The sequence below is a fragment of the Triticum aestivum genome, chromosome 1D (genome assembly GCF_018294505.1).
Source record: "Triticum aestivum cultivar Chinese Spring chromosome 1D, IWGSC CS RefSeq v2.1, whole genome shotgun sequence".
Lineage (NCBI taxonomy): Eukaryota > Viridiplantae > Streptophyta > Magnoliopsida > Poales > Poaceae > Triticum > Triticum aestivum.
Window position 1 is genome coordinate 7,473,449 of NC_057796.1, and position 26,809 is coordinate 7,500,257.

A 26,809-nucleotide genomic window follows, 5' to 3' on the forward strand; every position below is an offset into this window, starting at 1 on the left:
AAGCATTAGTATCTTCAGTTTGCACCAATAAACAATGTCAAGTTATTTCGCAACACAATATTCTACTTCTGACAAACTATGTACTTCTGCATTACAACAATATGATCTATCAGCCATGAATACCACACTGAATTCAGCACGAAAAGTAAAACAGTGGATACCATTGAACTAGGATTGCCTAATTATCTGATTCCACACCTCAGTTCTTCTAGATAATTCTAGTAAGCCAGTGGATGAAAATTGAACTTAAAATTTGCATATCTAACATAAAAAATGGCTTCTCTTTCTTTTTACACACCTTCCTCAACAAGTAAAAGATCCATGCCAACCCTCTCTTAAAAAAGATCCATGCCGAAATGCAATTTCTGACCCCCACAATTCTCAAGAAGATTTATATATATATGGACCCAGTGGAACTTGAACTTGCATACTAAGGTGCCTGGTAGAAAGAAATTTTGATGCGCCTGCATTGCAGCTCCAAGGCGAGTCTGTGGTAAGTGCAGAAAGAACGGCACTTCCAGCAGCACCATTTACAATAGAAAATATTGGGCAGCCACAGCAGCCCAACAAGATCAGCAGCAGGCAGTACGCCCAAATGGAAACTCGTCCATCAATTTAGTTCTAACAGGAGGCCGTTGATATTATAACTTTTTGTGTCGGGGGCAAATATTATTTATTACTCCCACCGTAAACTAATATTAGAGCATTTAGATCACTATTTTAGTGATCTAAACGCTCTTATATTAGTATACAGAGGAAGTACATGAAAAGACAACGTTGTTTTCTTGGATGAAAAGTTGATAACCATAACTTGATCTAAAGAACATCGTACTTGCCATTATTTAGTGCAAATCAAAGACATCGTATGCAGCATCTTCCTTGGTACTATCAAAGATTCTTATGAAAATATTTATGTTAACATCCACGCCTAGTTCTGTTTTGAATAAAGAAGAGTAGTGGGTGATCCACTACGATGAGGATATTTGTGGCCTTTTGGAACTAGTGGGACCGCCTAGATAGGTGTGTCTAATTTATGGTCCTGAATACTATAAACTGTAAGAGGGGGACGATAATCGATCAGTTGAGCACTAAGGAGTCCAAGTACCACCGCGCCCTCAAGATCGTCGTTCAGATATCAAGCTCCATTGACTGGTATCATATCTTCTTCTTTCCCCTCTGCAAGCTCATCCTATCATCTCTTCAGTTTCTTATTGGCTTCTCATGCAAGCAGTTCTGTACTTCCGCAAAACTTCAAGCACCATGGGTCGCCCTGCCAATCTCTTCTTCCTCCTATTTGCAACTGTGGCGTGTTTGACGTACTTTTGTACGTGATTTAGCAAATGAAATTATTCTGGGAAAATGAATGAATTTTCGAAGTGCACAAGCTCCTCGTGTGTGTGTTTAGATGTTTACTTACGTGCATGCCCTTAGTGCATGTGCTTGCATGGCCCATGCATGACCAATGCACATGCAGATATACCAAGGAGAGCTACGTACTAACACATACGTACATTTGATTGGGGCGGGCAACATGCGTATGTGTACCTGCCGGGTCGTACAGAGCTGGAATGCATGTATTCGCTCTGAGTGTTAGCGTATGTGTACGTAACAAAATACCCGGGCCGGCCGGCAAGTGTGGCGTGTGTACGTACGTATAGATAACAGGCCAGCCGGCTAGCCCATCCATGTGGGAACTCAAAAAGGCCTCGGTCAAGAATTTTTGTATCGGCTAAAGACTCCACAGGAGATAAAGATTTAAACGGCTTCTCTACTTGGACGAGGGGCTGAAACAACAGGAAAAAAATTCTGTGCGTACGGGTTGCAGACTCCTCGCCGTGCGTACCCTGTGTGAGATGATGCCACGTGGTCCACCTCGCCATCCGACGATTCGCTGCTCACCCGCTCGCTTCGTTGGTTCTCTCGGCTCAAGCGCCCCTACGTTCGGCTCCAAAATTGCCCATCTACGTGCGATCCCGGCTTCCGTCAATTTCGCAGCGATTGATTCCGACAGATACGGGTAGCTTTTGCTTTTTCGGTGCAGCGGCGATTAGATCATGAATTTTCTTCTCCCTCCCATAACTGGATCGGGCCGGAGCAACAGCCGCGGCCGCCACGGGTCGTGCTGCAACAGTCTGATCGGCATCTCAGCGTGGAGAAGGTTGGGAGTGGCCATGCCGGAATCTGACACCGTCGCCTCCAAGGACGACCATGGTGGTTCTTCTTCTGGCTTGCAGCACATAAACGATAAACCTCGTTGATGAGAACAATTGCTCCTCAACCTTGTATCTTTCGACGTCTATGATGTCACGCCACGGCATGTACTATGGATCTGCCCAAGTCATGTCAGGAGGAGGACACGGCCACCATGACAGGAGAAGGAGGCCAGCAAGATGACGCATTCAGGCCTGACTTCAACTGAAGTTTAGGCCTAGACAAAAAAAGATAGCATCTTCGCTGTGGTTGAATAGCAAATGAGAGAAAGTAGAGAAACAATTATAATTTTTAACTACAGATTTATGAAGACATCCAAATAGCACATGCAGATTTTTCTTTTTGCACGAAATCAAGAGACATTCCACTAGCTATTATTTACATCATTTGGTCCTTACAATCTCAGGGTACTTACTATACCAGCAGGAACCTATATCATGTTTGGCTGATTTTGCCAGAACATGAGATGCTTCCTTGCAAGACATATCTACATGACGAAAGCTACACGACAAATTTCAGGGTTTTACATATGATATCATCAATAATGATGCTAGTATGGAATCTGTCTTGCTTTGCGCTCTTCATCTTGTTGATCGACGACAAGCAATCTGATGGTATTTCCATTTTCTGAAAACATGCTTGTGTTGCAAAGTTCAGAGCAAGTCTTATAGCTAAACCTTTAGCTAGTTGCATATTTTTCCACTTGATCAACATTAATTGCACCTTCTGGCTACTTGTATATATCCTAAGTGATCTCTTATGCCATCTTCTCCAATGGTTTCCTCTCAGCCTCCTTTTCTTCAATGCTAAAGTAGTTCCGAATTCTTCTGCAAAGAATGAATTATCAAGTTTGTTCAGTTAGACAGTGAAGTATGCATGTGGTATCCATGACATCGCAACTTGACAAGTAAAAAACATGGAGGAGACTTGGTCGAGGGTGAGACAATCCTTTGTGTTGCCATTATTTGCATCATCAAGGTTGTTCTGCTGACACCACGATTCCTGATAGCTTAGGTACTGAACATACTGAACAGTGATTAATCAAAGGTTTGGTCACCACTTCCTGACACCTACAATTAGGTTCAGCGTAGGTACTGAACATAACGAATAGCTTAGGTAGTGAACATCAGCTTATGTTCAGCTTAGATACTGAACATAAACCTGAACACCTACGATTCCTGACAGCTTGGTCACCACTTCCACTAGAACGAAATAGATTGACACTAGAAACAAAAAACAATGAACATGAGAAAAGGGGAGCAGCTGCTAGCAGAAGAAAAAGGGAATTGAAGACGTACCTGCGTCGTCTGGCTGGCGGCCGAACTCCTGCTATGCCGTGCCGGACAAGGGGCAAGAGGGGGACTAAGGAGATAACGGCGGAAGCAGAAGATCGGCCGGTGGCGAACGACAGAGACAACTACGGCAGCAACGGCGGCAACTGCGACAAGGGATGCGGCGGCACCTGAGCTGATTCCAGTCCAGATCGGCCGGTAGATCGTGCGCTCAGTCCAGCCGAGCCGAAGCTTTAGAGGCTGCGGGGCAGTTTTGGAGCCGAACGCAGGGGCGCTTGAGCCGAGAGAACCAACGAAGCGAGCGGATGAGCAGCGAATCGTCGGATGGCAAGGTAGACCACGTGGCATCATCTCACACAGGGTATGCACGGCGAGGAGTCTGCAACCCGTACGCACAGGGTATACGCTAACAATCCATATCTCGTCCAGAAATATCGGAACCGTGACGGCGGCCGGGGCGGCGCCCTACCCTTCTGCAACTCCCTATAAATACTACTCCCTCCATTCCACAATGTAGTGCCTATAGATTTTTGAGGAAGTCAAACTTTGCCAACTTTGATTAAGTATATAGAAAAAACAGTCTACATCTACAATACTAAACATGTACATTCTGAAAATATAACTCATGATGTATCCAATGATGTGCATTCGGTATTCTAGATGTACCTACTTTTCTTTATATGATGAAAGTTTGTAATGTTTGACTTTTGTAAAAATCTATAGGCACTATATTATGGAACAGAGGGAGTACCCCGTCCATCCATCCCAGGAGGAAGGAGGGCACGCACACAACTCACAAGCTGGCCATCCACGGCGCACACACCTCCAGGCATCACGCAAACATCCATCCGCCAGCCATCTCTCGTCACAACTCAGGCAGGCGCTCAGCAGGAGCCTGAGTACGCGGAAGGCGGCGGGAGCTCGTTCAGATCGCATCTGATCGGGAGAGACGGCCAGACGTGCGCTCGTCTTCCTTCTCGTGCAGGCGGCCGGGAAGGGAAGGCGAGTCGGCGCGCAGCACAACGACGAGCTGTGCGTCAAACACCCGACGACTACTATGCCGATCATCTTCTCCCAAGGTGAGATCCAGTACTAATCTCTTTCATCCCTTCTCTCTCCGCACATCTTGATGCACCGGAGCTGTGCCCACACGGTCGGAGAGGAGGCCGGCGGCTAGCTGCACCTCTCACCGCTGACGACAACGATGTGCCGAGGCTGCTGCTCGGGTGTGGCCTTGGCGCATCCTTCACCAACGACTGCTGTGAAGACGGCGACGACGTGCCGGGGCGCCGCCCATGCGCGACCTCCGGCGCACCCTTCACGCAGGACGACGACGTATCGGGGCCACCGTCCACGCACGGTCCCCGGTGCACCCCGCGCCGCTCAGTCCGTCGACAACACCATCATGCCAGACTCTTCACTGGCGACGACGAGCCGGGACCGCGTGTTTGCGCGGCCTCCGGCGTGCCCGCCGCTCACGACGACGACGTGCCGGGGCTGTGCGCCTTCGGTGCACTCTCCGCTGGCGACGACGAGCCGGGACCGCCGTGTTTGCGCGGCCTACGGCGCGCCCGCCACTCACGACGGTGACGTGCCGGGGCTGGGCTCCCTCGGCACACTCTCCGCACATGACGACGACGTACCGGGGCTGTCGACCATACGCGGTCTCCGGCGCACCTTCCGTCGCCGAGTCTACTGGCAACACCATCATGCCGGGACTCGGCGGCACAGATCGTTCGACTCGGTGCACTCTAATGCGCCCCGTTCTACTTACACCATCGGCGGCGCCTGGGCGAGGCACCACCGCATCGCGAGGCCTTACTCGTCCCCGTCTCACCGGTCCATGGAGGCACCATAGACTGGTCGGGACTCGTCGACACACATCGTTTGACTCGGTGCACTCTCCGCACATGACGACAACGTCCCGGGGCCGCCGACCATGCGTGGCCTCCGGCGCACCCTCCATCGCCGAGTCCGCCGGCAACGCCATTGTGCCGGGACTCGGCAGCACACATCGTTCGACTCGGCGCACTCTAGTGTGCCCCCTTCTACTTACACCATCGGCGGCGCCAAGGCGAGGCACCGCCACATCGCGAGACCTTACCCGCCCCCGTCTCGCCAGGTCCATAGAGGCGTCATGGGCTTGCCGGGACTCGGCGACATTCGTCATCCGACTTGGCTCAATCTAGTGCGCCACCCGTTCTACCTACACCACCGGCGGTGCTTGGGCAAGGCTCCATCACATGGAGGTCTTCCTCGCCGCCACCTCGCCGGTCCATGAAGGCGCCATGGGCTGGCCGGGACTCGGTGACGACGCGTCGGCGGCGGCGCGGCGCTCGACGAGTCACGACGACTCGTCGTAACCATGGAGGCGGCACGGCTCTCGACGAGTCATGATGACTCTTCGTGACTATGGCGGCGGAGACATCATCCGGTTTGGGCCGAGACACGCTTAGGTGCATCTCGCGGCCTCCCTCTTCATCGGCACGAACACGTGTCACACGTGTCGGGGTCCGCTCATGTCTAGCAGCTCCCGGTCCGGCTCTCCGTGTCGGCGGCATGTGCATTGTCGTGCGGCTCTTGTGCCATCGCCGGCCGTGCCGAGCGGTGCAAGGTGGTGACTTCCTCCGCCATGGGCGGCGGTGTATGCGGTCATCGATGGATGTGTGCACTCCATGTGCCGCATGTCCATCCATTCTTTCTTCTCCTTTCGACATCTACTCCTGTGGGGCATACCCCTCACACTCCCGGCGAATCTACAATGTCATCGACGACGTCCAAGCCAAGCCCAAAACATGCATGCTACTTCAACAACCACATCGACGCTGCACAGGGCCGACGAGGCAAGACGGCGTAGGCGGGCGTGGCCGGAGCAAAGGCCACGTTTTCGACGGCGCGTGTACCACTCAGTACATGGACTCTGCCGCCGCCATACACACAGCACCACCATGCATGAGGAACGCGAAGCGAAGACCGAAGACGACGACTGTGCAGCTTAATTGGAGGTGTCCCGCGGTACTATCCGCGGGAGTAATTAACCGGGGGCTTTCCGAGGCCCGCGGGAACCAGGAGACCATGATCGTTCGATCACTTTGGCCGCGCCAGCAGGCCCCACACATTTTCTTTTCCTCTTCTTGTATTTGCGTACTTTGTACACTGGCACGCCCGCAACACATTGTACCCAGGGTCAAGGGAGACGCTTATACGAAACCTCAATCTTTTTGTATGAGCGAGTTCTTTCCTTTTTCGTGTCAAACACGGCGCCATTTCTCTCCGTGGCACAGGGCTTGGACTATCCGACAGCCAACCTCTCAACACAGTGGGTCAACAGCGACGCCTCCCTCCTACACAATGTTCGCTATGTCGGAGGTTTTGTCTTGCGCCCCATTCTCCTCTGTTCGCAAAGTACCTCCTTTGCCACAGGGTTCTTCTGTGCCCCACCTTGCGACATGTTCTACTTTGGCGTGTTCATTGTCCAAACTGACGCTAGCAACAATATCGTTGAAGGGAATCCACAGGTGGTCTGGTCTGCCAACCGGGCTCATCCTCTTAGGGAGAATGCCACCGTTGAGCTAACTTTAGATGGAGAATTGGTCCTTTGTGATGCTGATGGTAGCCTGGTCTGGTCGACCGGTAGCTCAGGGAGGATGGTAGCTGGCATGGTGATCACCAACATCGGCAATCTGGTGCTATTTGATCTGATGAAGGCAACTATATGGCAGTCATTTGATCATCCTACCGATGCATTGGTCCCTGGACAGTCACTTGTAGATGGCATGAGGCTCACAGCAAGTACCTCTGATACAAATTGGACTGAGACTCAACTGTATGTCACTGTACACCCCGATGGTTTATATGCTTGCATTGCATCCGCACCACCACAGCTGTACTATGCGATGAGATCAAACGAAGAAAAGACAGGAAATTATACAACAAAGGTTACATTCATGAATGGCAGCCTCAGCATCTTTCTCGAACCAAAAAATCCAGATTCGAATAGCATCTCATTGCCAACACCCAACACCGGCCAGCACATGAGACTAATGTCTGATGGCCACCTGAGGATGTATGAATGGCATATTGCAGAAGACATGTGGCATGATGTGTATGATGTAATGCAGCCAGACAATGGTGAGTGTGCTTTCCCAACCGTGTGCCCAATCTCTTGTTAACAAATGCAACGCCATCAGATCTTAACCCTCAACGAAGTTTCTTACTTCGATTTGAGCGACCCCATTGTGAATGTAACCAACCAAGATGATTGTAAACAAGCCTGCTTGAAAAACTGCTCCTGCAGGGCCGTCAGCTTCAGACAGTACAATCACCAGACTGAAAACAAAGGTTATTGCTGGTCAGTGACCAAGGTCTTCTCCATGCAATCAATAAAACTTGAACCCGTTGGTTACAATAACTCTGTTTTCATCAAGGTGCAGCTTAGCCCTTCCAACTCAGCTGCTGCTTCTGCTCCTTCGGCGAACAACAGCAAGGTCATTTTAGGCACTATTATTATTATTGTATTACTTGCTATTGCTGTCACACTTTATCTAGAGAGGAGGAGAGCGTATGCTAAGAAAGATGAAGAATTAAATTTTGGTCAATTTGCTAGAATGCCAACCAGGTTTCCTTTTCAGAAGTTGAGAGAATGCACTGAAGGGTTCAATAAAAAGCTTGGAGAAGGTGGATTTGGATCTGTTTATGAAGGGAAATTAGGTGAAGAGAGAGTTGCCGTGAAACGTTTGGAAGGTGCTAGACAAGGAATGAAAGAATTCTTGGCAGAGGTGGAGACTATTGGAAGCATCGAACACATCAATCTTGTCAGGCTGATTGGTTTTTGTGCAGAGAAATCTCAGAGGCTTCTAGTATACGAATATATGCCTAGAGGGTCACTTGATAGGTGGATTCATTACCGCCACAACAACGCACCACTCGATTGGTGCACGCGGTGTAGAATCATTCTGGATATTGCCAAAGGCATGTGCTATCTTCATGAGGGGTGCAGGAGAAAGATAGCTCATTTGGACATCAAACCACAAAATATTCTCCTAGATGAGAACTTCAATGCTAAAGTGGCTGATTTTGGACTATCTAAGCTAATAGACAGGGATCAAAGCAAGGTAATGACGATGATGAGAGGCACGCCTGGGTATATGGCACCTGAATGGTTAACCTCACAAATTACTGAAAAGGTTGATGTCTACAGCTTTGGTGTAGTTGTCATGGAGCTAATAAGTGGGAGAAAAAATATTGATAATTCTTTGCCTGAGGAGAGTTCTCACCTCATCAATTTGTTCAGAGGAAAGGCTCGAGATAATCAATTGAGTGATCTGATTGACAAACATAGTCAAGACATGCTCTCACACCAGGAGCAAGTGATTGAAATGATGAAGCTTGGAATGTGGTGCCTGCTAAATGATGGTGGTCAAAGGCCTTCCATGTCAACGGTGATAAAGGTATTAGAGGGTGGGATGAGCATAGAAACCACTATTCTTCACAGATTTCTCAATACAAATACAGTCTTGCCCCTGGAAGATAATCCGACCGCATATTCAGTTCAACCTCAAGCATCAGTTTTATCTGGACCAAGGTGAAATGAGTGGCCAATGAGAAGAAGACATCCAACTTAATTACACACTTGGTTTTTGTAACTGTTTTCAAATATTATCTTATCTGTACATTGGAAGTATGTTTTGAATAGCTTGAAAAGAAAATTTACAGGCCAATATATATGTTTCATTGTTTGTTCAGTGAGTCTGTATACCACGTACCTTTTCATCTGCAGAGTACGAGTCGACCTCTTCTGGTAGCCCAAAATTATATCTGTGAACTACATGCTGAAGTAGGAAATTTAACCTGACGGGGTAAGCATTGTATGGAGATGGCACAAGGTGGAGGAGTCTCGATGAAACTCTAAATTAGGATGACAAACTTCAGATGAGGGTAAAAAAATAGTGATTTTCTATTGTTTTCCATCTTCAATAGGGCTAATGATGCTAATTGAGCTGATACTTTAAACTGTAAATTTCTTGATCGGGCTAGTAAAATCAACAGCCTACCCCAACTTGTTTGGGACTAAAGGCTTTGTTGTTGTTGTTGTCGCTAGTAAAATCAACATGTCACTATCAGTCCCGTATGTTAAAAATAACAATAGAAGTCCCTTTTTGAAGTCAGAGAAGCAACATTACATATATTCCTGCAAACACAAGTTGAATATCCGCCTTCACTGGGTACCCCAGTTAAACAGTGTCTCTGTCATGTGGGGCTGGGGGCAGCACTATACGGGCCGCCACAAGGAGGGAGGCGCTGGGCCGTTGGACAAGCTTAGGGATAAGTCTATTAGTTTGCTATATATGTTGCGCACATGTAAATGAGAGATTGAATAAAAAGAGATGAATCCATTGGATGCGAGTAAAAACTGTCAGCGGCAATTCATCCCATACTTCACTACACTTTTTTAGACTAACGAACATCAATCAGAGACAATATGGAAGTAAGTAAAGTAGTATTTTTCCTAATAAAACTGTTTAGCAGCTAATGGTACAAACTACGGAGTTAGTTACATGATAATTGCCTGCATTTGCTGAAATCTAACTAACTACAACAATGTCAAGATGTACCTTTGGTTCAAGCGCAACGTTGGACGACTGAGACTGAAAAAAAAATCTCCACAAATGCGTTTGAGAAACCAGGTGGGACAGGTGGCCTTGCCTTGGGAGCTGGTAGCGCTGAAGATGTTTAAGTGGTACCTTCATGATAAATCGATGGCACTGCATGCCAAGGCCGAGGCTTCAACGACACTGTCTTGCTTCTGGATAACACTTCACTCATGTCAGTACTTGCCACAACCTGGGATGTTCACTCATTTTGCTCCTTCTTTTTGTACCCCATGCTTCCTTGGAGGATTGTAACTGAACTTTTACCTAATCAATGGAATGATTAGAGATGAGTAGCAGCAAGCAATTCATGACATACTTCTTCACACTGTTAAATTTTAAAACTGGAATTATACTTACCAATCCAAAGTTTAAACAAATAAGAAGGTTAATAGGCTAGGCATTTCAGGGCAACTAACCACCTACAGATCAAAAAACATTCAATATAATATCATAACATGAGAATGATAATCTTAGAACATAACATAAACTTGGTCAGTGGTACACTGTTACGGTGAAGAGAGTTTGTGACAAACAGCTTCACCTATAAAAAAACTGCATATAATAGTACTGTAGTATATAAAAACTGTCTCAATCAATACATATTCAAATACGATATTGTAAATAAAAAACTGTTTCAATCATGGCAGGCGGTTCAACTATGATACTGTATTAGAAAAAACGTTTCATATTCAACTATGATACTGTATATAAAAACGACTGTTTCAATCAATGTCCAACTCATGCTATCAACAAACACTTGAAGGCAATTAACTCTGCTTCCGATGTGACAAATAAGACCAAAAACAAATCGATAACAGGAATATAGCTTGGCTCCCCAGTTTCATCATGAAACTGAATAGTCTTTGTAATTTACAGCTACATCGTTTCCAGATTGAGTTTCCAACAGCACATGGCCATGCTCTCAAGAACAAAGTTGACCATGCTGAAGGAAGTATGCAGGCAACAGGAACTACCACTAACTGATGAGCAGAATACTCATCTCACACGGCCTAATGTGGAAGAGAGGCGCTGTGTTGCAAGTGGAATAATATGGTATTGAGCAACTGGAACGTTGTGGTCGGAAATCCTCATCACGGAGACACCTGCATACTCAAATGGTAATAGAACCGTGTACGGTCGCCAAATGGCAACTCGTACATTTACTTAAATAACTGCTGATCGGTAGTCCTTGCCACTTCGTCTTGATAAGGATAAAGAATGCTAATGCTTACCATCATCAACTGATTACAGGATGAGAAGAATGGCCTTTTCCCCATAAAGGGTGTTTTATTAACTCAAATTATCACGTCACAAGAACGACTAGAATGACTATTTGAAGACCTTGCCATCTGGAGCAAATTTGAATCCAAATAAGATGTACAACCTTAATTAGCGATCCCTGATGCTGCTCTAAGTAGCACTTGGAGGCCTTTCAAACAAAATTAGGGAGATCTAAGGTAGTACATTTTCCCTTGACTCGGACGTCTGCCGTACTAGATTATATATACTTCGGCCGGCAGCTAGCCGCGACAATGACTGACTTGGGCCGGCAGAGCCGAACAGTGGACCTTTCTCCTCTGCAAGGGACGCAATCGTCTTTCAGGTTCAGCCTTTTCCCTCTGCAATCTCGTCTCCCGCCTTGTTCCCAGATTCTCATAGTCATAGACCAACAGCAATCATGGGACCTGCCAAGCTTCAGTACACTTTTCATCCCATACTTCACTACACTATTTGATCAGTGTAACTAAAATTTTTAGACCAGTGAACTAGTTTTTTTTCTAATTAAACAGGTTAGCAGGTAATGGTACAGACTACAGAGTTGGTACTTACTCTAGACGATAATTGCCTGCATTTGCTGACATCTAACTATATAACTGAAACAATGTCAAGATGTGAACCTTTTTCTCCACAAATGCGTTTTGAGAAACAATTGGCCTTGCCATAGGAAACCAGGAGGGACACGCGGCCTTGCCATTGGAGCTGGTAGAGTTGAAGATGTTTACGTGGTATTTTCTTGATGAAACGATGACACTACATATCAAAGCCAAGGCTTCAGGATGGCACTGCACTCGTGTCAATAAGAGATTAAAATGCAACGCCTCATCAGTGGATTAACAGTCCCAACCCAATCGGCAGCTCTGAACTAGTGTAATGCTTCACTTGATCGGCCTTTAATCAACCGATCGTGATGATGGAAGTCAAACTGAAAATGTAACGCCTCAATTGAACTTCAGTCAGTGAAATGCATCATGGAGAATGAAGGTAATGATCCACTTGGTTCATCTGAAAACATACTGACACTGGAACAACTGACAACACTTCAGTCGTGTTGCCTGCTTCCACATCAGAAATATTTATTTAGGATAGACAACACTCGGACAGCAACAGCACTAATTGCTTGCCATGAACTCAGTTTGATTACAACCTCAGAAGCCCCACGAATACTCAAATATTCAGACTCCTGAGCCAGTATATAAAACTGAATCAACAAATTCAGCTCACTTACAAAATTGCTCTGGACATGTGATCCACCACAACACTGACAAAGTTGAATACGGTCTTTATAATTTGCATGCAGCAAAAGTTCACCATGCCAAAGGAAGTAGATATAGGTAGGCAACAGAAACCACCACTAACTGATGAGCGGAAGAACATCACACCAACATCGCAGGGCAAGAACGCCCAGGTAAGAAGGAATATTTGCAGCCATCTGTCTTGTGTCGTCTTTGATATAGAGCAAGTACAGTAAGAAGGAATGGCCCAGAATTTCATTGAGCAACAAGTGCAACACCTCATGGCCTGCCCAGCTTGAATTCTGCTCGCCCCATCAGCGCCTTAATACGGAGCAATCTGGCAGACCAATAGAGGAGGGATCAAATTGTGCTTGACATTGCAGCACAGAATCTGTAATTATCACAGAGTGGATGGATCTTTTTAAACGGGAGTGCATGCACAGGTATGTAAGCATACATCCATTTTCTTTGCCAGACTTTAAACCGAATAGCACGCTGATAGGAGGAACTGGAACTTATATTAAGCATGATCAGTCCTACCAGTTACAGGCTATATAGTTGCATAATTCTAGCCTAGGTGAAAAAGATACACATGAACATGGAGAAGGGGATCACATTAAGTAGCTTGAGGAGGCAAATTCAGTAACAGAATCACATCAGTCATTAGTAGCTACCAATTGCTAATTTGACTCTGCCAACATATGATATATATGCACGAAAACAAAACAGTGAACCCTGACCTTGGGAATGTTGACGATCACCTAATCCTTTCCTCAAATCCATTATGGCTCAGTGCAACTGTAACATTCCTTATGTGGCTAATCTTCATTGCATCTTTGCTGCATTCATCTGAATCTCTCTTCTGCTGGAGCTTCTTTATCAGCACTTCTGACGTGTCTTTCAGAATTAATTTCTCAAGGGCTGAAAGGTGTTCGATGCCATCTGGAAGAAACTTTAGCTCAGGGCAGTCTGTGAACCATAGCTCAGCGAGGATTTTTAGCGCACTCTCTTCTATTCTAACTTGGTTGAGTTGTGCTGCGCCCCATATGTGTAGAAATCGAAGTTTAGGAAATGACCCTGCGCAAAATTCCAACCTCTTCCCTTCAAAAGCCTTCATTACCTCAAGAAAGCGTAGACCACGTAACATGTGCAGAAAGGAAAAGGTTTGCTCATCAATATTGGAGAATGCCAGGTGCAATCGAGTGAGGCTATTAAGGTGTGACCAAGAAGAGAAAAGCTGAGGTATCGATGTTTTTTCTAGCTGCCCTGCTAAACCAAACGAAGAAAGGGTTGGAGGTAAATATAGACCTTCAAACTGCAATACCTCATTCTCAGCTGCAGCAACAATTTCGAGATGAACAAGATGGCTCATTCTGGTGATAGCATTGCTCAAATCAGCAGATTGTTCACTTCTCACGTTGCAGACACCAAATGTTCTCAGCTCTGTCAGAGCTGAAACTTCACGCAGAAACTCTGGAGCAGCTTTGACGGACTGAAGAGCCTGCAGTCCTGCCAACTGTTGTATGCCATTGGGCACCTTGACTCCACTTAGATTTCCAATTTCAAATTCCTCAGATGTAACAACAGACCATGCATACAGGTATCTCAGCTTCTTAAGTTTTACAACACTGTTTGGCAAATACGTCAACTTAGATTTGGAAGCATCCAAGACTTCCAGGTTTTGCAACCTCACTACTGCTTCAGGCAGGCTTTCCATCCCAGTAGCTCTAAGACCCAAATAACGCAGATTAAACATGTTGAATACCTCACTGGGCAGCATTTTGATACAGGTACCTTGAAGATCCAACATCGTCAGCAGTTTCGAAGATGTTAGGATAGGCTTCAGCAAATCGACCTCGATATACCTCCCAAATACATAGAGTGCACGGAGATGTGTTGTGCCAGATCGGCTCAGTTGTTCAAGATTTCCCCCATGGACCGATATGCGACGTGCACCGTCTACAGAGAATGCCCCAGTAGCAGAGCCATTATAAACTTTACCGAAGCATTCCTCCTTGGCTTTGTTGAGGGCAAGAAGGCGTATGACATCATGCATCCTGCAGTATTTCAGTCGTCCGGCATAATTCCTTTCTACTACCTGTAAAAGGCTTCGGTTCACAAGCTCAGCCAAGTATCCCTCTGCCACTTCCTCCAATGTTTTGCTCTCATCTTTTTCCCTGATAAACCCCGCAGCGATCCAGAGCCTCATTGTCTTCCTCCTCTTTAATACATAATCTTCTGGAGACAATGCACAGTGTAGGAAACAATTCTTCAAATCATACGGAAGGTCCTCCAAGCTGACTTTTAGGATCATATGAGCATCGGGGATCACATCTTTCGCCAATTGTGAATCCAAACCCCTGTACACATCCTCCCATTCAGCAGAAGTTGGGGATTTGCAGGAGAGTAGGCGGCCAATGCAAGCAATAGCAATAGGCAAGCCTTGACACTTTGTTATGAACTTCCCAGCCAATTCTTGCAATTCCAACGGGCACTCATTGACATTATCATTCCAAAAGGCCCCTTTGCAAAACAACACCCAGGAGTGATGTGGTTGTAACGGTTCCAAGTGAATTGCAGACTCCCTAGTTGCCAACAGTGACACTTCATGCTTTCTTGATGTGATAACAAATCGGCCGGTACAGTTAGACGTTGGGAAGACATTCCTTATCTCGGACCACACACGCGCAGCCCAAACATCATCCAGGACCATGAACTTTTTACCTTGAAGGTAGTTGTGGATGGACTCTGCTAGGTCTCTCATCTCAATGTCGGCGACGTCGACTGTGATGCCGAACTGGGCGGCAATTTTCTTCAGCAGATCCTTGATACGGTAACTCTCCGACACAGTTACCCACGCCGCCGCGTCGAAATCCACTTTTACAGTGTTGTACACATGAGCAACCAGAGTGGTTTTACCAACACCAGGCATCCCCCACACCGAGGTAACCTTGCTGCTGCTCTGCGCTAGACCATGACCACTACAACCGCCGATGGTCAGCCACCGTATCAACCTGTCCCTGTTCTCCTCTATCCCCACAAGGTCCTCATCCCTGGTGAAGTGAAGAGCTTGACCTTGATTTATCGATCTGGCAGAAGAAGCAAATCTGCCAGTGACGGCGTAATCCTGCTTCCTCCTCTTGGCATCTTTCAGCTGGGCTTTGATTTCTTGGAGCTTGGCTGCTAGGCGGTGCCAGGTTTTGATATGCTTGAGCCTCTTCTTCATCTTGCCAGCGAACCCTCCGTGCTTGCACTCCTCCAGCTTGTAGGTGAACTCGTCAACGACATCCTCGATCTGGAAGGCGAAGCCCCTGACCTCGCCGACAAAAATGGCTGTGGTCTTGTCGGTGTCCTTGAACCGCTCCGCCTCCTGCAGGTAGGCCTGCATGCTCTCCAGCTCCACCTTGGAGTCGCGGATCTTGCCGAAGAGGCCCCTGAGGGCGGCGGCTTCCTTGCCGAGCAGTGCCCCGCCAAAGATAGCTGTCTCTTTCGCCAGCGCCGCACCAAGGGAGACCACCAGCTGCCCGACAACAGCCCCCGCCATGGTAGTTGACGTTTAATTATCGGAATGATGGTTGCTGAGAGCAACTCCAACCAAGTCACCAAATCTCACTCACTGAATACTCATTCGAGCACCAACATCCAGAGATAGCCGTCAAACACAAAATAGGTCACACACCTTTATTTCTTTGTGCAGGCCAACCCATTTAGCAGATGTCACACACCTACATTTTTATCAAATTGATTCCATATAGCCATCAAACCTCTGTATGTCTGTCTCTCCCCAAACACAAAATAGGTGGATGGCTCAATCATTTGGCTGTGATGAAGAAAGAAGCTGCAGAATCAGTAGAAACAAACAAGAGCATCAGGGACAATAACATGAACATCGAAACAAGTAGAGCAGCAGCAGCATCAATTTCTCCTCATTATCTCCCACTCCTTATCCTGTCAGCAGAGGCATCAAGCGGCAGCAGCAGCAGACAGATCTGAAACCACACACTCTGCTCTCCCGCCCCTCACACAGCACAAGCGGAGCATCTGACACGACCAGGGCAGGCAGACCAAGGCGGCGGCCGGGCTTGTCTTTCGCGAGCCGCCGGGCTTGCAACCTCCCCTTCTCCCAGACCGGGGCAGGCAGAGCAAGGGAGCGGCGGCGCGCGCGAGCACTCACTCTCGCTCCCCGTCCGCATCCACGCCAGAGCAGCGCAGATCCGGGACGTCGACGCAGAGCAGGACGGCGCGGCGGCGCGAGCGAGCGAGGAAGAAGGGGAGAAGAGAACCAACCTGTACAGCAGAGCTTTCCAGACGACGCGCCAGATTAGATTGGTCATCCTCCCCCAGTTCTGCAGCGTCGAGGGTATTATTTTCTATTTTGCCCCTAAATTGTGGTTTCTTTTGCCCGTACAAAAATGTAAAGATCAAAATTATGGACAGAATGAAATATCTTAATAATAATGGGCATTGAAGCAGCGCCGGTCCACCTACCCCGATTATTTAATCAAGTCGGCCGCGCTACCACATAACCTCCTCGTCTCTCCTCTCCTCTCCTCTCTACCGCACACTATCACGATAGCCAAGTCCACATTGGCAGGAGGATCCACGGAAAGCTTCGAATCATGGGACTGCCGCCCACGGTCCCAAGGCCCATCCGTGACCACCGCCCCGACGGTCAAGATGGAGGTGGTGCTCTCCTTACCGAGGTCGCCTGGATAGATGACGAGTACGCGCGGTAGCTCAAGCGGCACCCTCCAATCGCGGGGCGGTGTTGCCCAACCGCGGCATCGAAATCAGAGTCGCGCCAAGAAAGAGCCGATGTCACCACCGCATCAAGGAGGAGCTGACGTCACCTGTCGCGCCGTTTACGGCATGGCAAGGAGGTGGTGCCGCCATCCCTGCCTATGAGGTAATCATCTGGTACCTCACTTGGTTTAGTTTTGGTTTGGTAATTTCCTTTTGTTTGGTTGAACTTTATTAAATTTCATCATTTTGGTTATAAATATAATGAATATCATCTGGTTTCACTAGATTTTGTATCGACACATGCACGTTTACAGATAGTGCAAGTCAGATACTAACCAATTCACTACTCTCCAAGAGCATATCCCTCTATTGTCCGCCGCACTACGACAACGGAACATGGGACAAAACGGGTTCATGCACAGACTAACGTGATGTCCACAGTAAATTACAATTATATTTGCATTAGTCTATGCATGTAACGCCGTCACATCATACATGCATGTTAGTCATCCTTCACATTATTTATAATTCAAAAGCTTTATTTTTATACACTTTTTTTTGTTCATTATCAAGCATATATTTTCTTTTCATTAGATGTAGTTATTTTTAGCAACTATTTATGCATTTTAAACAAAATTACCGCAACAAAGCGCAGGGCATCGTCTAGTTTTTATTGTTATATATAGACCTTCTTTTTCTTGTTGTTCCTTTTTCTTTTCCTATATATTTTTTGTTTAAAGAAATATATATAAGTATAGACAAATACATAAAAAAAGAGGAGGGAATCGCGAGTTTGGAACGGAGGGCTAGCAGCAACAGCAGCGGCCTCCGCAGCCGGCGTGCGGGCCGTGGCCACCGGGACAGCCGGAAACCGGAGCCATCCGTTGCCGCAGATGCACCCACCGCCGTCGCCGTGCACCCTGGCTCCACCGGCGCAGTCTAGTCGTGCTCGTCACCGTCGTCGATGATTGGATCAAGGAGGCGACGCCGCCAACCCAGTCTCCTTCGCGCCCAAAACAGCCGCTCCCCAGCCTCCTCGGACCCGTATTGGTTCCGACGGGATCCGATCTGGAATCGAGCCATTGGCTCCCGTTGACGGTCCGCCCAGCAAACCCGACCACTTCCTCACCCTCGCCAGCCAAGGAATCGAGTCGTCCTGCCCGTCACCGACCACGCCAGACCTCCTTTGTGCCCTGCTGCCGGAGCAAGCAGCAGATGCGCCGGCCGCGCACGGGGAGGGAGTGGCCGCCAGCGTCCACCGCCGAACTGGTGGAAGATGAAGGTCCTGGAGGATCTGATTGCTTTTTTCAGGGGTCCTTTTGCGAAACAAAATTGTATCAAGATGCAATTGACTCTTTTTTTACTTGCCACATCACCCTGTCCTGCGGGACCCACCTGGCATAATGCATGCCTGTACCTGCAGATTATGCCACATCACACATTGTCGGACTATGGGACTGATGGCCTGTAGATGCCTTCGAGGCCATTTTTCTGCGATTAAGAGCATCTCCAACAGCCTTCGAACGCGCGGCGCGCTAAAAACTACTTTGACGTGCGCCCATCGCCTGGTTTGGCGCGGCGGGTAGCGCTGGCTCCAGCAGCCGCGCTAAAATACAGCGCGCGTGTAGCTTCAGCAGCACACTAAAATACAGCGTGCGCGACTCACGCACAAACAACATATGTATTCAGAACACAAGCAAAAAGATCAAACGCAAATAAAAAAATCAACAAAAATAGTTCAATTTTGTTATTACAACTCACAAACAAATAGTTTATCGTTCAATACAACAAATAGTTCAATAATAATATAACAAATAGTTCAACAATCAACATCAAACGCACAAATCACGATGCTCATTGTCGGCCATGCCAAGCCCACCACTCCTCAATGAGATCTTTCTGAAGATCATCATGCGCTGCGGGACGTCGAATGGCATGATAGGAGGCAACAAAACGGGCCATCCTTTCAGCCCTCCGTCGCACTCGCACGGGATGTCCCAAGAGCTCATACAGAGAGTAGTCTACATCTTGGCCACGCTCATTCTCGATGATCATGTTGTGCATGATCACACAAGCGTGCATGATGTACCAAAGCATCTTTTGATCCCAAAATCTAGCCGGTCCTCTCACAATAGCAAATTGGGCTTGCAAAATCCCAAAAGCTCTCTCCACATCTTTTCTAGCCGCCGCCTGAGCATTGTGGAAATCAAGATTTTTTTTTTACCTTCCAGTTTTTTTCAATGGCTTCACAAATGTTTGCCACTTTGGGTAGATGCCATCCGTAAGATAGTAGCCATAGTTGTACGTACGGCCATTTGCTACAAACTGCACTGGTGGCAAATCACCATTTGCAATCTTATTCATCAGTGGTGACCGGTTGATAACGTTGATGTCATTCAAAGATCCAGGCATTCCAAAGAAAGCATGCCAAATCCAAGTCTCTTGATCGGCCACCGCTTCAAGGATTATAGTGGAACCCTTTTTTTGGCCGTGGAATTGCCCATGCGATGCCTTTGGACAATTCTTCCAACTCCAATGCATGCAATCTATTGAGCCAAGCATACCTGGGAAGCCACGAGCTTTGTTCATCTCCAATAGCCTTGCGGCGTCTTCAGCATTGGGAGATCTTAAATACTCCTGGACGAACACTTGGACAATTCCGACTGCGAAGCGCTTGACACACATGATGACTTGGCTCTCACCCATAGCCAAGTGATCATCAACTAGATCAGACGGGATACCATATGCCAACATACTCAAAGCGGCTGTCACCTTCTGAAAGGTGATATGCCCGAGCTCTCTGGTGGCATTCCTCCTTTACTGAAAAACCGGTCATGGCTCGTTAGTTTCTCTGCAATGCGCTTGAACAACTCGGTGCTCATTCTAAACCGGCGACGAAAGTACGACTCCGGGTATGTGGGATTCTTCACGAAATAATGCCTCATCAATCTGTAATGGGCATCGATTCTATCCCTTCAAATTTTCTGCCGACCCATAACCGAACCACCGTGCTTTGGTTTTTTGTTGATGTGCATAGCTAGGATCATTGCAAGATCCTCCTCCTCTTTCATATTAAATTCTTCTTCGGAAGAATCATACGACGAACTCATCTACAATGTTCAATACTAGACTATAAAAACTACGATCAACGTGCACCAAATTCATGAAGTTTGAGCAATACATACGTTGTGGACGTTTTGTCGAACACCTTGCGGGCGCCGAGCGGCAGCGAGCGCCCGAGCGCTGTTCGTCGGAGGACTGCCGCGCGCGTGGGGCAGCGGTGACTAGAGGGGGACGGAGGAAGGCGCTGTGGCGCGGGGATAGGCCGGGGAAGCGCCGGAACGGTCACCGGGTGGCGCGGGCGGCGGCGGCGCCGTGGCTGGATGGGGTGGTGGAGTTGCGAGCGAGCGCTCGAGAGTCCAGCGCGCGGGAGCGGGCGCAGCAAATAAGCGGCGCGTGATGGCGTTTCGTCCCGCGCGCTGAACTAGATATGCCGCGCGCGCATGGTTTTTGCGCCTCCGCTGGAGCGCCCGGAGCGATCGGGCGCATGCAAAAAACTCGGATTTTTCAACGCGGCGCTTATATAGTGCGGCTGCTGGAGATGCTCTAAGGGCCCAACCATGTTGAGGACTTAGCCATTTCACTTCCGAGCTGACGGTGGTGCGGTGTCGGGCGAGGAATTGAGTGCGGTGTCGAAGGAAGACAACGCGTGAGATATACAGTGTGTGATCATGTTTTTTCTCTGCAAGAAAACTTCTGATCTATTCATCTTTAATCATGGTAGTACAACGAACACTAGACATAACAAAATTACATCCAGATCCGTAGACCACCTAACGACGACTACAAGCACTGAAGCGAGCCGCGTGCCGTCGTCATTGCCCCTTCCTCGCCGGAGTCGGGCAAAACTTGTTGTAGTAGACAGTATGTTTACATGTATGTATATCCATCAGGTGTTAAATGTTTTGTACAAACTGCGTCCTTGTTGTGCACTTGTTGCTAGAGAAACAAACAAAGTAGCTTCAAATACTAAGTAAGAAGCTAACTTACATTCCGATTCTTATGTGACAAAATGTATATATCAATTCGTCACAAATTCATCGAATGCACTCTTTAGTTTACAGCAGCATAATTCCAGATTGAGTTCCCAGCAGCACATGGCCATGAAGGAAGTTCACCATGCCTGCTGTGTAGTGAGGAGTAGATAGATACTTGTAGATTGCGAAGTACTGATTACCCCTGAAGTTCACCATGCTTACATAAGTGCATTACAAGTGCCATCAGCAGTCACAAGCTGAAGAGCCTGAAAGATGGATCAGCATCAGGTACAGGCATGCATTGCATTCGTGCTTAGATGCAGACACGCTGAAGCTTGTGCCCAAGGAAGAAGCTTGTGGCAACAGAAACTGCCACTAACTGATGAGCAGAATATTCATTTCAGAGCAGAATATGGAAGAAGACGTCATGTTCTCCCCTTGAGCATAATGGACTGCACACTGCCAAGTCCGCCGACTCACGGTTCTTTTTATTGTTTGCAGATGATAAATCATTGCAGTCACCCAGATATGCATCTGCCTTCAAGAATTCGACTGTACAGCTGACCTTCTTACATGCCATTTTCGATCCAAGGCAGGGAAAAACTCGTGGTAACAAGGAGACAACTGAGCTTGCCTGACAGTTGAGAATCTGCTAACGATTGCAAATTCAATCAGTCAGTCAAGGGAGTGAAGGAATCTCTTTCTGTTCATAATTAAAATAAGTGAATGAATCTGTTTCTTTTCAAAAGCTGCCTAATTTAGGATAACTAGTCAAGTACTATGAAAGATTGAGTTAACAAAGACGCATCCTTTTACTTCGACAAACTTTAAACTAAGGAACATCCTGCATGATCAGTTACTTGTGTTTCTATGATCGACCCTACCAGTTCTGTCCTACGGAGTCAGGCGACGATACACACCAACATGAAGAAAGATCATGCTAGATTTAGTTCACAAGCTCGTAACAAATTCGCACTTCTAGGAGCTACTAGTTGTTTAATTCTGCTAATATATGATAAGGTTCGGAAAAAAATACTGTGTACATGCACAAAAGAGTAGAGGAAACATTCAAACACCTTGTAGCAGTGACGATGTATCACCTAATCCTTTCCGAAAGTCCTTTCTGCGTTAGTTCAACTGTAACATTCCTTATGTGGCTGATCTTCATTAAATCTTTGCTGCATTCATCTGAATCTCTCTTCTGCGAAGCTTCTCTACCAGCTCTTCTGACGTGTCTTTCAGAAGTAATTTCTCAAGGGCTGCAAGGTGTTTGATACCATCAGGAAGAATCTTTAGCTCGGGACAGTCTATGAAGAATAGCTCGACGAGGTTTTGCATCGCACCCTCCTCTATTCCCACTTGGTTGAGGTGTGTCGCGCCCCATACCCATAGATGCTTAAGTTTCGGAAATGACCCTGCGTAAAAATCCAAGCGCTTCCCTTCAAAGGCCTTCAGTAGCACAAGAAAGAGCAGACCATGTAACACAAACAGACAGGAAAAGTTTTGCTCATCAATACTGGAGAATGATAGCTCCAACCGAGTAAGGCTATTAAGGTGTGACCAAAAAGAGAAATGCTGATGCATCCATGTTTTTTCTAGCTGCCCTGCTAAACCAAGCCAAGAAAGGGTTGGAGGTAAATATAGCCCTTCCAGCTGCAGCACCTCATCGTCAGCATCAGTGACAAGTACGAGATGAACAAGATGGCTCATTTTGATGATAGCGTTGCTCAAGTCAGCAGAGTGTTCTGTTCTCACGAGGTAGGCACTGAATGACCTTAGCTCTGTCAGAGCTGCAACTTCACGGAGAAACTTCGGAGTGGCTTTGACACACTGAAGAGCCCGCAGTCCTACCAAATGTTGTATGTCATTAGGGACCTTGACTCCAATTTCGAATGCACCATGGACATATATGTACAGGTATCTCAACTTCTGAGGTTTTACAACATTTTTTGGCAAATATGTCAGCTTAGAGTCCCAAGCATCCAAGACTTCCAAGTTTTGTAACCTCCCCACTGCTTCAGGCAGGCTTTCGATCTCCGTACCTCGAAGACCCAAATAACGCAGATTAAACAAGTTGAATACCTCATCGGGCAGCATTTTAATACGAGTACCTTGCAGATCCAACATAGACAGCAGATTCGAAGATGTTAGGATAGGCTTCAGCAAATCAATATCGATACACCTCTCAAATACGAGGAGTGCACGGAGCTGTGTTGCACCAGACCGGCTCAATTGTTCAACGTTTCCCCCCTGTACCGATATACGACGTGCACCCTCAACAGAGAATGCCCCAGTAGCAGCAGAGCCATCATAAACTTTACCAAAGCATTCCTCCTTGGCTTTGTTGAGGGCAAGAAGGCGTATGACATCATGCATCCGACAATGTTTCAGTCGTCCGAAATGATTCCTCTTCACTACCTGCAGTAGGCTTCGGTTCACAAGCTCGGCCAAGTATCCTTCTGCCACTTCCTCCAATGTTCTGTTCTCTTCCTTTTCCCTGATAAACCCTGCTGCAATCCATTGCCTCACTGTCCTTTTCCTCTTTACAACATAATCTTCTTGGGATAATGCACAGTGTAAGAAACAATTCTTCAAATCATACGAAAGGTCTTCCATGCTGACCTTTAGGATCATATGAACATCTGGGATCAGATCTTTCGCCAACTGCAAATCCAAATTCCTGTACACATCCTCCCATTGAGCGGAAGTTGGTGGTTTGCACGAGAGCAGGCGGCCAATGCATGCAACAGCAATAGGCAAGCCTTGACACTTTGCTATGAACTTTTGAGCCAATTCCTGCAGCTCCAATGGGCACTCTTTGTCATCAGCATTCCAAAAGGCTCCTTTGCAGAATAACAGCCATGAGTGGTGTTCTTGCAGCGGTTCCAAGTGGATTGCAGACTACCTAGTTGCCAACAATGACACTTCATGCTTTCTTGATGTGATAATGAATCGGCCGGTACAGTTAGAAGTAGGGAAGGCATTCCTTATCTCCGACCACACAAGCGGAGTCCAAACATCATCCAGGACCAAGATGTACTTTTTACCTTGAAGATTGTTGTTGATGGACTCTGCTAGGCGCCTCATCTCAACATTGGCAATATTTCCTGCGATGCCGAACTCGGCGGCTATCTTCTTCAGCAGATCTTCGAGATTGTAACTCTCTGACACTGTTACCCACGCCACGGCGTCAAAATCCAATTTCACCGTGTTGTACACATGAGCAACCAGAGTGGTTTTACCAACACCAGGCATCCCCCACACCGTGGTGACTTTGCTGTTGCTCTGCTCCAGATAATCACCACCGCCACTGCCCGTCAGCCACCGTATCAACTTCTCTTTGTTCTCCTCGATTCCCACAAGGTCCTCATCCCTGGTGAAGTGCAGGGCTTGACCTCGACTTGTCGATCTGGCAGCAGAAGCAGATCCGCCGATTCCCGCAACGGCTGCGTAATCCTGCTTCCTCCTCTTGGCATCTTTCAGCTTGACATCGATTTCTTGGAGCTTGGCTGCCAGGCGGCGCCAGGTTTTGATATGCTTGAGCTTCTTCTTCATCTTGGCAGCGAATCCTCCGTGCTTGCAATCCTCCAGCTTGTAGGTGAACTCGTCAACGACATCCTCGATCTGGAAGGCGAAGCCCCTGATCTCACCGACGAAGATGGCTGTGGTCTTGTTGGTATCCTTGAACCGCTCTGCCTCCTGCAGGTAGGCCTGCATGCTCTCAAGCTCAGCCTTGGAGTCGCGGATCTTGCCGAAGAGGCCCCTGAGGGCGGCGGCTTCCTTGCCGAGCAGTGCCCCACCAAAGACCGCCGCCTCTTTTGCCAGCGCACCCCCCAGCGTGACCACCAGCGGGCCGACAACGGCCTCCGCCATGGTAGGTTATCTATTTTTCCAGATGATGGTTGCTGAGAGGTGACCAAATCTCACTCTCACTGAATACTCATTCGAGCACCAACATCCACAGATCGCCCCCCTTATTTCTTTGTGCAGTCCAACTCAGTCAGCAGATGTCATACGCCTAAATTTGATCTGATTGATTCCATATAGCCACCAAACCTCTCTCTGCCTCTCTCCGCATCTGTCGACGGCTCATTTGGCTGTGAATGTGATGAAGAAGAACCTGCAAAATCAGTAGAGACGAACGAGAGCATCAGGGACAATAGCATGAGCATCGAAACAAGTAGAGCAGCATCATGAATTTCTCCTCATCAACAAGCGCGGCGGCACGAGCGAGGAAGAAGGGGAGGCTCCCGGGCGATGCGCCAGATTCGATTTGGATACTCCTCTTCGGCCTTCCCCCATTCTGTTCTGCAGCGTTTAGGGTGTTATTTTCTATTTTGCCCCTAAAAAATTGTAAAGATGAAAATTATTGCAAGATTTTAATAATTTCTTTAAAGAAAACAGAATTATTATTTCTATCAAGCGCATGTTGTTTCAAAGAGAGGAGGGCCCGTTATTGACGTTTAATTTGATCAGCGTCCTGACACTTGTTACCATCCCACATCATGCATCAGACGTCCATGGACCGGTTTGGATGTCCAAAACCCCATAAACCAAAAGCAAAACGGTAGGAGGTTTGCGGGCCTCTGTCACATAGGTGCTCGTCTGAGCGGCCCCATCTGAAATCGTCGCCGCGTGTTCCGCTCCTGAAGCCTCGTCGCACATTCACTCCCGCTTAGAATGAATGTGACAGGACGGCCGCCTACCTACATTCGTGTCGATCGGACCGATGTGACCGAACGGCTGACAGGAGCCACTTCAATGTGAACGCGTCGATCGAGAAGCCTACTCCAGCCGATGCGCCCGCATTGAAGCGGCCTCGGTCCGCCTACCCTGGTTATTTAACCAGGTCGGTCATCGCGCCGACAAACCCTACCACATCTCCTCGAGAAACCATTTATGCATTTTGAACAAAATTACCGCAGCAACGTGCAGGTCATCATCTAGTTTTTATTGTTATATATAGACCTTCATTTTTTTTCTGTTCCATATTCTTTTGTTTAAATAAATATTAAACATTATTGACATATAATTTAATCTTTTTTGCAAATATATGAACAGGTTTTGAAAGACATGAACACTTCTTAAAAGTACAAGAACATCCTTTCTAAATAGGTCAACATTTTTTAATATATGAACACTTTTAAAAAAGTTGCTGATTTCATAAAAAGGTGCGAACCCTTTTAAAATCGGACTAAAATTATAATATACATGAACATTTTTAATGCTTTATTTAAGAAGTTAAGCATTATTTAAAAGGAAACATTTTCCTATGTGTGTAAATATTTTGTTGAAAACATAAATATTTTTAGTTCTTTTTATTGTAGGTTTGATTACAATATAAATTTTTAAGCAAATCC

The 26,809-nt window shown here is 47.2% G+C and overlaps 1 protein-coding gene and 2 pseudogenes across 2 annotated transcripts; 1 reads left to right on the forward strand and 2 right to left on the reverse strand.

The window, feature by feature from the left end:
* Window positions 1-4,050: 4,050 nt before the first annotated feature.
* LOC123179839 (G-type lectin S-receptor-like serine/threonine-protein kinase SD2-5) lies at window positions 4,051-9,091 on the forward strand (annotated as a pseudogene).
* A 3,343-nt stretch (window positions 9,092-12,434) lies between these two features.
* Window positions 12,435-17,073, reverse strand: LOC123179840 (disease resistance protein RPM1). 2 transcript variants are annotated; one of them, XM_044591731.1, is made up of 3 exons: window positions 16,957-17,073; window positions 13,410-16,507; window positions 12,435-13,006 (listed from the first exon to the last, which is right to left on the reverse strand). In XM_044591731.1, the coding sequence occupies exon 2, from the start codon at window positions 16,211-16,213 to the stop codon at window positions 13,427-13,429; it is 2,787 nt and encodes a 928-aa protein (XP_044447666.1). In that variant the 5' UTR covers window positions 16,214-16,507; window positions 16,957-17,073; the 3' UTR covers window positions 12,435-13,006; window positions 13,410-13,426. The 2 variants fall into 2 exon arrangements, with proteins under 2 accessions (XP_044447666.1, XP_044447667.1); XM_044591732.1 differs by having other exon boundaries at window positions 12,435-13,060; window positions 13,410-17,011.
* Window positions 17,074-21,394: 4,321 nt separating this feature from the next.
* Window positions 21,395-25,743, reverse strand: LOC123179841 (disease resistance protein RPM1-like; annotated as a pseudogene).
* Between the last annotated feature and the right edge of the window lie 1,066 nt (window positions 25,744-26,809).